Here is a 12,309-nt window from a genome sequence, read left to right on the forward strand (position 1 = left end):
TGCATGTATATGAAATGTGTGACTATTTAAATTTTCAATATATTATTTTAATAATCATTATTTTCTAAAAGGCACACAAATGCATTAGCAGTCTCAGTATCCTGCTAAGTGGATATAATTTATTTTAAGTCCATTTATCTGTTCTTATTTTCATTGAACTTGCATTTTTATTTGCTCATATTATTAACATTATACTTGAAACAACCCAGGTGAGTCATATTACAAAAAAATAAAGAGTAAAAGAATAGTCACAAAATTAGAAAATTAAACTTTTAGTTAAAGTTAAGTGAACTAGTGGCTCTGTTTAGCACCTAGAATTCATTGTGCAGAAAAAGAAACTTTCATTAATTTTTTAAATTATTCCTTTTTATAGAAATGAGATACAGATTCATAAGTTCCCTCTCCAGATGAAGAACAACTACCACCAATTCTCTACAGGTATTTTGAAACACAATTTATAAATATAAATACACTTCATTTAAAAAATAAAACCAGGACCATGCTAAAGTCCATTCTTTGTATTTACTTAGTCATGAACAATGAAGGTGGCCATTAATGTTTTTCCATTCTCTTTAATGGTTCCAAGAATGAATGTACTATATGGTTTGTACTATATTATTTGTGTCTTATGATATAGAAAAGTACACTGCAATTAGTTTCAACAGAATACAAATTATGGATGTGGCAAGAAAATGTTTTGCTGCATATTAAAACAATCACAAAGAACATTTGAGATTTATCACTGTGCCAATATAAGATGAGGATATAGTTCAGTAGTAAAGTGCTTAACATGTACTTTGGGTTCAACCCCCCACACCACAGAAAACAAACCAATATGCTAAAATAGCTCTTCTCTTAGTTTAAACATTTATTTTTATGTGTGTGAATGCATGTCTGTTTTTCTATGTGAATGTTCATGTGCATGGGGACACTCATGGAGACCAGAAGAGGATGTCAGATGCCCTGGAGCTGGGGTTACAGGCAGTTCTGAGCCACCCCATGTGGGTGCTGGAAAACAAAATCCACTCTAGTCCTCTGGAAAAGCAGAGCATGCTTTTAACTGTCTTAATGTTGAAAGAAATAATATTTTGAATATAATCAAATCAAATAGTTACTAAATATAACTCTCACATATGAGTGAAAAATGAGCAAGTACAATACTGTTCTCCCTATACATGTGTGCCAGCTATAGAGAGAATAAAACAGCATCACAAGGTATTAGGAATAATGAGATGAAACCACAACACACATAAAATTCATTCACACTATTTTTTAAAGATATTTTATCATGTGTATGTTTGGGGGGGTTGTATATGTGAGTGAAGGTACCTGTAGGAACCAAAGGTGCTGAATCCTCTTGGAGCTGGAATTGCACTTGTGAGTGACCTGCTCTAAGTGCTGGGAACTGAATACTTTAACTATTAAACTCTCTCTCCAGCCTTCTTACACCACTTCTTTGACTACAACTTCAAGTGATAACCATTATAATACATAATCTGAATCTATTTTCAGAGCCAGAATACCACTGTTCTCGTGAAGATATAGTCCACTAGAAATGGACTGTGAAGTAGATTGGCTGGAACTATTGACCTTGATAACTGGCCTAACATGAAGTGTCCAGTTAATTTCTTGTGGATCTCAAATCTCTTTTATTTTCTTCAAAAGCTTTAAAATTCAATTTCTATTTTAACCCCATATATTTGTTTTGTCACCCTTTTCCCTAACATTTGGCTCCAAAACTCTTCTATTATTGTAAAACTGTATCCTTTCAGGCTCCTCCTGCCTCTGCCCCCAGAGCAGCTAGGCTGTGCCATTGGAAGTGGCTGAAATCCCTTTTTAAATCTTTCTTCTTCAATCTCATTTCCCTCATTACAGGCAATTTTTAAGGATAATTTCCCCTTTAATAGAAGCATGAATTGTCTGAATTGTCTGCACATTTTTATATCTGTGCATTTTAAGTTTTCATTGGGTTAATCTTCTAAAAGGAACATTTCCTACCATATTGTACTTTTGAAATATATGCTGCTTCAGGTGTAACAACAGGCTCTGCAGGGATAGGAGGAGGTCCTGTGAAAAAACACAACAAAACAAAACAAAACATAAGGAAACAATGAAATGGCAACTTTCTAAAGAACTGAGAGTCAACACTTTACTGTTCTGCAGTAATAGTAACCCAAAAATGCACTCCAAAAAAATAACCAAGATAGCAATACATACTGATTCTATTATTTTATACTTCCATCAACTCTGTCATCATTAAATGCTCACTGGCTCAGCTGGTCTTCCTATTTTGACATCAGCTGTGCAAACTAACTTCTGAGTTTCCGGATCTTAACAGCACCACTTAGCTTCCTTTGTAAAAGCTGAAGCATTCTGAAACTTAGTTTATTTCAGACACTTAGGAACATTTTTCTGTTTACAATAATACTATGTAATACATTTAAAATTAACATTTCATCAGAATGAGTAAAACTATTTAAAATGCTCACTAGGCTTTTAACAGGACAATGCTACAAACTTTCTAATGATATTAGTCCTATTCTTTGCAAATGTTTTCCAGCTCAGCCTTAACAGTTAAAGAGCACACAAAAAAACAAGAGGATAACACTGAACCAGGGAACACATGAGGAAATAAATCAGGAAGGTTTACATGAAGAGACTCTGGAAGCTCAGGTTTTTAACTTAGTTAAACATAACAAAATAAAAAAGAACTCCTCTAAACTAATTTCAAGATGAAAACTCAGTTAAAGATACAGAGACAAGTAAGGAAAGAGCGGTGATGTTAACTGACATCTTACACCAGAGAGAATGCTAACTAGAGTTAGACACATACTCCCTGGACTTGAGAAAAGCAAGCCGAAAACTCCAAAAGAAGGGTTTAAAATCCATTTACACAAGAGGATATGGTTCAAGCAGAAGGAAAACTAGAGACATTAAGTTCTGCTTATTATGAGCAAATAATTTCAGTAAATAAAACAAAACTGAACAAGGAAAACTTCACTGTAAAGTACCAGGTACAAATAGCCAAACAAAGTAGAAAAAGAATAAAATTAGAGAATTCACATACCCAGATTTAACAATTTATTCCAAAGCTGTGAATTCAAAACAATATGACAGTAATCAAAACAGTGTATTATGGCATAAGAACAGATACATCAACCAGAGAGCCCAGAAAGAAGCCCAGAGAGATATAATCTAGTTGTTTTTGACAGGGGTGCCAAGGACAATCTTTTTGACAAATGCTCCTGGGAAAACTAATATTCACAAGCAATAGAATGAAGTTGGACACTAGCATCTTATACAAAAATAAAAGTTTATCAAAAAAATTAAATGCAATAGCTAAAACTACAACGCTCTAAAAAGAAACCACAGGGGGAAACTCACAACATTGGATTTGGCAATAATTACTTGAGTATGAGACCAAAGATTACACACAACAAAAGAAAACTAGATTAATCAAAAGTAAAATGCTATATACATTAAAGGATACTACCAATAAAGTTATTCCACAGGATGGAATGTATAATTTGTACATCATGGATCTTATAAATACCCAGAATAGACACAGAGTTTTAAGAAATCAGTAAGAATAGACTTAATTGAAAATAGAAGAAATGACTCAAACAGGATTTGTCTCTCCTCCTTAAAATGATAATCTCCAATAAACACACGAAAAGGTTCTTATCATCACACATCAACAGGGAAATTTAAGTCAAAACCACAAAAGATACTACTTTACATCCTTTGGTGTGACTATTGGCAAAACATAAGTACATCTTTTGGTGATGAAAATACAAGATCATTGTAACTATGAAACAGTTCAGCAAAGAGCAACTGAAAGGAATTATTCAAATTCTGTAATTTTGTAGTTGTTAAGTAACCCTTCATTAACATAAGTCTTTTTACAGTTCCTTCTGGAAAATGACATGTTCAAACACATTGTAGTCAGCTGAATTTACCTGCTGGCTCTATAACTCTTGGCTCAGGCTCATCCAATTGTAGAAGCTCATCAAGAGCTAATTTTGCTGCATTGGATCTAGATTCCTTTTTATTTTGTCCCAGTCCAGTCTTGTATTGAATACCATCCACCACAGCACAAAAAGCAAAATATGGTCCCATAACATTACCTTGAAAAAGAACCCAGAATGAATGCTACAATAATTCACACACTATTCTTTGCAAGTAATGTCTGAATGTTAGGAAATTATTCCAGTATAAAATTCTGAAAAACTGTTTAGTATTAAATGATAACCTTTTAGTGTAAATTCAACTTTTTGTAGATCAATTAGGGATTAAAATTACAGTTATATCATCCCTTAAATTGATTCAATGAGTTCAAGCAGCTGCATTGGCTTCAAATATAATGCAAGAAATAAAGACAGCTTCAAAATATAGTATAATGCATAGCAACAGTTAGCACTCAAATATTTACTGGACTACTTGAGAGGTAGTAAAATATTTGAAGATTTCTAACAGTATCAATATTTAAAATTTCAATACAAGTAAAATTTCTTTCATCTTTGGATTGCCCTATTAATTTTATAAGCTCCAAATTATAAGGAATACCATTGAAGACACTTTGTATACACATTTAAGCATCATAACAGAATCCATTACAGCTCAGGGAACAGATCAGAAAACATACAGGAAGAAATAAAGCAAGAGAAGAGGTATCTTCTGAATTCAACTGAATGCCTCTTCTCCCAAAAATTTCCCCAACAGGATTATGTTTACACTGTTACTTGAATTTTGTATTTGGCTCATGAAAATTGAAATTTAATCATTTTCTAAATTTACAGGTGGGACATTTTAGTGTTAGGAATCTCTACTAAATCTCTACTCTCCACTCTTTGGTTAGGGATGGCTAGGGACAAGATCACTGCACACACACACCACTATCTTATCTTATTTTCTCACATATTCACAACCATGTTACATTGCCTTTAAGAGATACACTCAAGATTTTACTAGGAACTTAAATCTATATCTGGCTAATTTCACCTTTTCTCCCTTACCTAAACAACTCAATTTACCATTTTTCCATGTTTAACAGTATTTCAATCTAAACTACTAAACCAGAGAACATTTTACATTCTGAACAAGTGGCTCAGATAGTTCTTTGTATGTATGTTGCACATTAAATTTGTTAGAAAGTCTTCTGTATTAGGATGCTGACCTTTGCACCTCAACACGTTTATAACACAGGCTCACAAACTTACTGACAAAAATGAATACTACTCGCCATCTTCAGACCAGTGAAGCAGTTTCACTGGGCATTTTTTATCTTTTTACTAGTAGCTTACATTTCCCAAGGCTGATCTGCGAATAATGTAGGAAAACAAAACTGAGACCACTGTTTACTTTATGAAAATACTACATGTACATTAGTGTATATTTTTGTCATGTTAACTTTACTGGTATTTCACCCAAAGAAACTTACTAAAAATCTTCAGTAAAATTTCCAAAGTTTTAAATTATGTTGAAAATCTTTGAGATACATATAGGAATATACAGGCAAAAGTTGGAAAAATAAACAAAACTCTATGCATGTCCACAAATATTTTAAAGCTGTGGTTTTGTTATCACATTTTTTAGTCGATGCTTTTCTTATTCTTTTTTCTTCTTTTCTGAGACAGGGTTTTTCTGTGTAGCCCTGGCTATCCTGGAACTTGCTCTGTAGACCAGGTTGGCCACAAACTCATAGAGATCTGCCTGCCTCTGCCTCCCAAGTGCTGGGATTAAAGGTGTGCACCATCACTGCCTGGCTAGTCAATGCTTCTTCAAAGTACCAATTCTCTTATTTTCCCAAGTTCCTAAAGTTCTTACTATTTGTCCACAACAATATAATGTTTATGGAGTCTTACTAACTGGAAGGCTAACTAGGTAGATAAAGTTATTAGCAGAGTCAAATGTCTAGTGGTTGCAGGACTGGACAGGTAGCATGTCTCACATTGGCCTTGAAACAGGAAGCTCCAGGTTAACACAGGTAGAACCTTTTCCCCATTGCTTTGCTCTGAAGATGCAGAAGCCTCTTCTAGTTTTAACTGATTATAATCCTGTAGCCATCCACTTTTTTTCAGTTTAAGGGAGAGTGGAAGAAACCAACAGTCAAGTCTGTACATACAATATCAAACATGGAAGTGTTCTTTTCAGATCAAATCCTTGAATTTAAGGGGCCAAATTTTGACAATATTGTTTTCTTGGGTATCACAGTCACAGCATCTTTTTATAGCTTCAGGACACATATACACATACATACATACATACATACATACATACATACATGTCCTAAGTGAACGTAGAACAACTTATATGCCCCACTTTTATTGGAAAAAATGCTAGTATTGGGGTAATTCGACACAACTTCAAACTTGCCTGTTGTTACAGTCTCCTTAAGGTCAAGCTGAACACGCTGCATTTGTGCAAACTGGTGCAAGGCTGACACAGGATTTATCTCTCCACGTTTGTATTTCATTATAAATTCTTTAGGTATTTTTTTTGGAGGAAGGACAGGATTTGAAATAGATGAAAGACCTTTGGAAAGCAATGGCTCTGGAAAATTACCTAAGAACAAATGTTTATACTGGTTAATTTGGTTTAAAGAGGATGAGCAAAAGTACTAAATCCTTCTTACAAAAGCATGTTTTCCCCAAGTTCCCTCTAGACAATCTGGGCACACATATAGGCATTACCTGCTATTGTAAATGTCTTTTGGCATACCAAAGACACATTGTACTGAAATATTAATGATAGAAAAATAATGGAATTTTAGTGATGGTTTCAAAGATAAGTCATTTTTAAAGATGACCTCTCTAAGGCCTAGACCATATGGTTTTATTGGGACTACAATCTAGTTTTATGCTCTAACCTGCTGTTATAATGCCTACCTATTCCACTGAGTCATTGTAAGCTGTCTGATTCCATTTCAACCTAAGTTTTACAGTATGTTTGCCTCTACTTTCTATTAGGTTATATTAAGTGATAAGGTTAAAGAATTCTATAGGCCACTTATTATTCTGTCACAGTTACTAACTCCACAAATGAGACAGGGCCACAAAGATGATAGACACACACTCACCCCCAAATAAATACACAGACATGGCACTCACTGGCAATCCCAGGGTTTTAGTGAACCAAGGCCCTTCTACAAATAAAAAGAAAGTTGTACCTGTCACTTGTGTAACCTTGGATGCCATATTCGATAGGCTACAACTTTCGGAGGAATAACCGGTGGGCAAAGTGACCGTCTGAGCTGATGACTGAACTGGTAAGTTCTTTTTCAGCATCTGAGCAAAGCTAGGGACCCTGGAACTCTGAAACCAGTCATTGTTTCCAGAAGTTTTCTCACCTGTTTAGGATGAAATTGGCAGAAAGTGAAAATCCTATGTAAATAACAAGTTCCTAGGTAAACAACAAATTCCCTGGGAGGAGAAAGAGAAATCCACAGATTTTTTTTTTTTTCCACGCAATACACATAGGCTCTCATAGCTATTGCCAAACCCCTCTTTCATTGACCTCAGAACTATACTCTGTTTTAACAGACAATGAAGTCTTCAGAACCCCTCTCCCAAGCCCATATACAAAAGGGAAAGGAGGGGCCATGGAGTGGGTGTGAAAAGAAAACCAGACTCTTCCTCAGGACTGAGGGATAAAGTCTAGAGAGATGAGAACAGGACAGGACAGAACCAAACCGGCGGCCTCCCTGCCAGCATACCCCCGAGGCTGTCCTTCGCGCCCTCTCCGCCCAGGCTCGCAGGCAGGTGAGCGGCCAGAGGCAGGCCGAGCCGAGGGCCCGGGACCGGGGCTCGTCGGCTGCCGCCCGCGGTCGCCATCGCTGAGCTGCCACCGTCGACCTCAGGCCTCTGCGGGGCACGCGGCCAGTCGCGTCTTTCAAAAGGCCCCTCGTGCGGACCCTGAGGAGTGGGGCCTGCGCCCCCGCGGCTCCGGTCGTCCAATTAGCAAAGACCCCGGCTCTCGGCCCCGCCCCTGCGCCTCACGTGCCTCACGGTGCGTAGCCTGGTCCTGCTCAGGTCAAACGCTGCACAGGTTCCAGGCCTCACCCTGTTCTCCTTGCCATGGTCAGGTCGGCAGCTTTCTCTCTCTGTGGAAGTCAAAATCCCAAGGTTCAGCCTCTTCCCCTACCCCGCTCCCCTCACCTCCTCATGTGGCTGTTTGTCCTCACCCCAGCTGGCTCCCCAGTCCTCACAGAGCACCACGTGACTGCTTGTCTTGACACCCAGGGTGCCAGCCCTCACAAAACACCAGATGGCTATTTAACCCCATGTAAGTGTCCTTCGAGGCAGCCTAAGACTTACTTCAAAAACACTCTTCTTCACTTTATCTCCAGGTAGAAATTGAGAAGGGCCCAGTGGTTAGACCTTTGACAAACTGAGGATCCACAATGGGTGCCCCAAAGAACAATCTGGAAGTCAGATGTAAGGCTGGAAGCAAATGGCCCTGAAATCTGGATGACTGTCTCCCTCTGCCACCCCCCCTCCGAAACTTTTTAGTCTTTTTTTTTTTCCTCATAAAAATTGAAGGAGAACCTAACCATGGTGTTACCTGATAGGTGGCTGAAAATATTTTTTTTCTATTTTTTCTTCTAGACCAATAAGCTGAAAATATTTTAAACAGCAAATTACCAAGTGTTGGCATGCAATCAAGAAGGAATTCGAAGTATTGAATTTTGTTAGCACAAAACTCACATTTTAATGACTCTACTCTTACATGTATGGACAGGTTTTCTCAAGAATTAGAGCTATTTTTAAAAATAAGGAAAGAGAAAGGACAGTAGAATTGATGCTCATTTACCCAAGTGTAGCAAGAAATAATATTCGTCCACAAGTATGTAGTGAAATTGAAGGTAAAACAATCTCATTCTTGTAACATTTAAATAAATATGTTTCTTTAATTATCAAGATGTCTTGATTAGTTTGCTTGAGCAAAAGCCAATTAATAACTAATAATCCAGGATTTTTTGTTGATTAAAAAAAGATGAAAGTAAAATGTTTAATAACAAAATCCCATTATAAGGGTGAAATATAAAGGTAGATGTGGAACAGAATGTGAGGGAACAAAAGATATTACATAGATGAGATACAGCCAGTGGGTAACGGCATCTGCTGCAAAGCACGACTTAAATTTGATTCTTAAAAGGAGAGAATTGACTCTTATAGATTCTCCTCTAATGTTTGCATGCACACACGCACACATGAACACATACACACACACACGAAGTGAAATTTTAAAATACACAATTTATAGAAAAAATATGACAGTAGAGCTCCTCTGTTTCCCCTTGTGTTACTTTATATAACCATGCAAATTTATCAAAATTAAGAAATTAACACTTGACATAAACATTCCTTTGGATTTTAGAATTTCCCTACTAATGTCCAGTTTTTCTTTCAGGATTCAGGTTGTCACATACATTTAGAAATTGTTCCTAAATTGTCTCATGTGGTCTATGCTAAATTTATTTATTTATTTATTTATTTATTTATTTATTTATTTATCTTGGTTGTGAGCCTAGCCTTTAACGGCTGAGCTATCCCTCCAGTCCTTGTGCTAATTTTTTAAGTCATGTTTCTTATGCTTAGATGTGTTTGAAGAGTACAGGTCAGATATTTTTGTCAAATAGCCATCTCTAGTCATGGAGTATCTGAGAGACAAGAAAAACAGGTAGCAAGTGATATATAATGTTTATGGAGACTTCCTAACTGGAAGGCTAACTAGGTAGATAAAGTTATTAGCAGAGTCAAATGCCTGGTGGTTGCAGGACTGGACAGGTAGCATGTCTCACATGGCCTTGAAACAGGAAGCTCCAGGTTAACACAGGTAGAACCTTTTCCCCATTACTTTGCTCTGGAGTCTAAGGCAGTAGTATTTCTCTTTCCAAGTGATTCTCTTCAACAGGTTAATTTGCTATAACTTCCACTATGAAAGGCAGGAGTCTTCAAATAATCATTACCCAAACATTTCAATGTCAGCCAGCATTCGTTGTTCCTGTGTCTAGGGGGACATTAAAGGCATTCCAGAAACATGGTGATAAAAGTCCCTCCCATTTCTATGATCATAACCCTCCATTTTTGTTTGCCTGATGCTTTTTCAAAATTATACACAGTTACAGAAATTCTGTAGAGGTGAAGGAGAAAGTAGAAGTAAACTAATATCTTAAAGGATTTGCCACTAAGTTTGCTTAGAAAATATTTAGTTACGCAGAAGTAGGAGTTAGTTGAAGAAGCACTGCCATAACTCCAGATAAATACCATGATAAACTATACCCCCCCACACACACCCAGAAAACTACAGGACGATAAGAAGAGTGAAGCTGACCTTCCAACATAGCTACGACTTAGATGTGATGAGGATGTTTCTGTTAAGATTGTTCTCCAAGACAGCACTTATCAAGCCCTATCCACATATCAAAAGGAATATACTTCTGCTTGGCTAACAACTGATCATTAAAACCCTGTGCTTCTTAACAGGGAAGAGCACAGTTATACAAGGCAGCAGTGACCCTGGTTAACAGCTGCCCCAAAGAACAGCTGTGACTTCTTTTACATAACTGTGACAATATGTAAACTCACATGTCTGAAGTCTTGCAGTTTTCTGTCTCTGTAAGACAGGTCTAACTGACCAAAATGAAACTTGGGGTCATAAATCTAAAGGCAACTAACCTCTATAAGCCATAAGGGATTTCTCTTCAGGGCCAGATCCCCTTTATACATTAGCCAGAATTAGACCTGGACTATTCTTTTATTTTTTTGGTTTTTCGAGACAGGGTTTCTGTGTAGCTTTGGAGCCTATCCTGGCACTCGCTCTGGAGACCAGGCTAGCCTCGAACTCTACCTGCCTCTGCCTCCCAAGTGCTGGGATTAAAGGCGTGCACCACCAACGCCCCGCTTTTTTTTTTTTTTTTTGACCTGGACTATTCTTAAAGAAATTTTCCTTCATTAATCTCCAAGTGCTTGAAGTGATTTCTCAATGGGAAAGCATAATAATGCTATAGTAGCAGTATTACAGAAACAGAGGACATAGGGGTTCTCTCAGCACACTCCTGTATTTACCAGCTAAGGAGTTTCATCACTCTCAGCTTTCTCTCCTGAGGAAGCTCCTCCTTCTCCTTCCTTCTGACAATCACTCATCTGGTTTTTTTTTTTTTTTCCTGTTTCTATAGTTCGTTTTCATAATGTCTTGTAATAGTAACATTTGGGCTCTGTCATTTTTAAAAATTTAGGTAAATTAAGATTCATGCATGTGGGCTGGAGAGATGGCTCATGTGGGCTGAAAGCACTGGCTGCTCCTCAGACTTGGGTTCAATTACCAGCACTTACACGGCTGCTCACAACTGTCTGTAACTCCAGTTCCAGGACTTCTGACACCCTCACACAGACATACATGCAAGCAAAACACCAATAACATAAAATAAAAATAATTTATTGAAAAATGTTTCACCATATTATTATGTAGGGCCAGTGACTTTTTAATTGCAGAGTTGTAATATACAATATACTTTGCAGTATATTGTGCTACTGCTTATACATTCACTTATTGAAGGATATCTTGGTTGTTTGCATTTGGGCAGTTATGAATATGCCATTATAAAAAATTATATATGAAATGCCCTCTCAGCCTGGACACATGGGGGAGGGCCTAGGCCTGGCCCAGGATGATGTGGTGGACTTTGGGGAGCCCCCATTGAGTGGGGAGTGGAGGGGGCATGGGGTAGGGGGAAGGTAGGGGGTTGGGGGACGGTTGGGGGAGGGAAGGGAGAGGGAGAAGGGATTGACATGTGAAGCAAGCTTGTTCCTAATTTGAACTAATAAATAAATAAATAAATAAATAAATAAATTTATGAAATTTATGAAATATGAAATATTCACTTATTTAGGTAAGTACCTAGGAATGTTGCTGGGGAATTTAGTAAATGTACATTTAACTTCATATGAAACTGCCAAACTTCTAAAATGATATGTTTTCCATTATTAAAAGTAATCAGTGATAAATCCTATTTTCCATTATAATAGTACATAACTGTGATTTAAATATGCATTTCCCTAATGGTCAGAACCCTTTCATCAAGACAGATGTGTAAAATCTTGGTGACACATGGCTTTTAAAGCCCATGCTTGGGAGCTGAGGCAGTACCACCACCAGAGTGCCTAACAACATAGTGAGATTGTAGGCTGACAGTTGTCCTTTGGAATGAGTGAGGTAAGCCTTAATGGTGTGAAAGAACCAAACAAATTGTGGAAATGGAACTTTTAGAAAATAAATTATATTCTATATTAGCAAACATTTTAAATT

General features: G+C 37.1%; 1 protein-coding gene across 2 annotated transcripts in view; it reads right to left on the bottom strand.

The window, feature by feature from the left end:
- Adad1 (adenosine deaminase domain containing 1) overlaps nucleotides 1-7,832 on the bottom strand; it is a 32,941-nt gene extending 25,109 nt beyond the window's left edge. The window contains exons 1-5 of one of the 2 annotated variants that reach the window (XM_027391817.2): nucleotides 7,715-7,832; nucleotides 7,169-7,348; nucleotides 6,376-6,564; nucleotides 3,960-4,127; nucleotides 1,999-2,067 (exon numbers count right to left, since the gene is read on the bottom strand). In XM_027391817.2, the coding sequence (XP_027247618.1) occupies nucleotides 1,999-2,067; nucleotides 3,960-4,127; nucleotides 6,376-6,564; nucleotides 7,169-7,348; nucleotides 7,715-7,832 (724 nt within the window). Of the gene's footprint in view, nucleotides 1-1,998; nucleotides 2,068-3,959; nucleotides 4,128-6,375; nucleotides 6,565-7,168; nucleotides 7,349-7,714 lie in introns of those variants that run through there. The other variant, XM_027391818.2, reaches the window with a different exon arrangement.
- Between the last annotated feature and the right edge of the window lie 4,477 nt (nucleotides 7,833-12,309).

This window comes from Cricetulus griseus (assembly GCF_003668045.3).
Source record: "Cricetulus griseus strain 17A/GY chromosome 1 unlocalized genomic scaffold, alternate assembly CriGri-PICRH-1.0 chr1_0, whole genome shotgun sequence".
NCBI classification, from domain to species: Eukaryota; Metazoa; Chordata; class Mammalia; order Rodentia; family Cricetidae; genus Cricetulus; species Cricetulus griseus.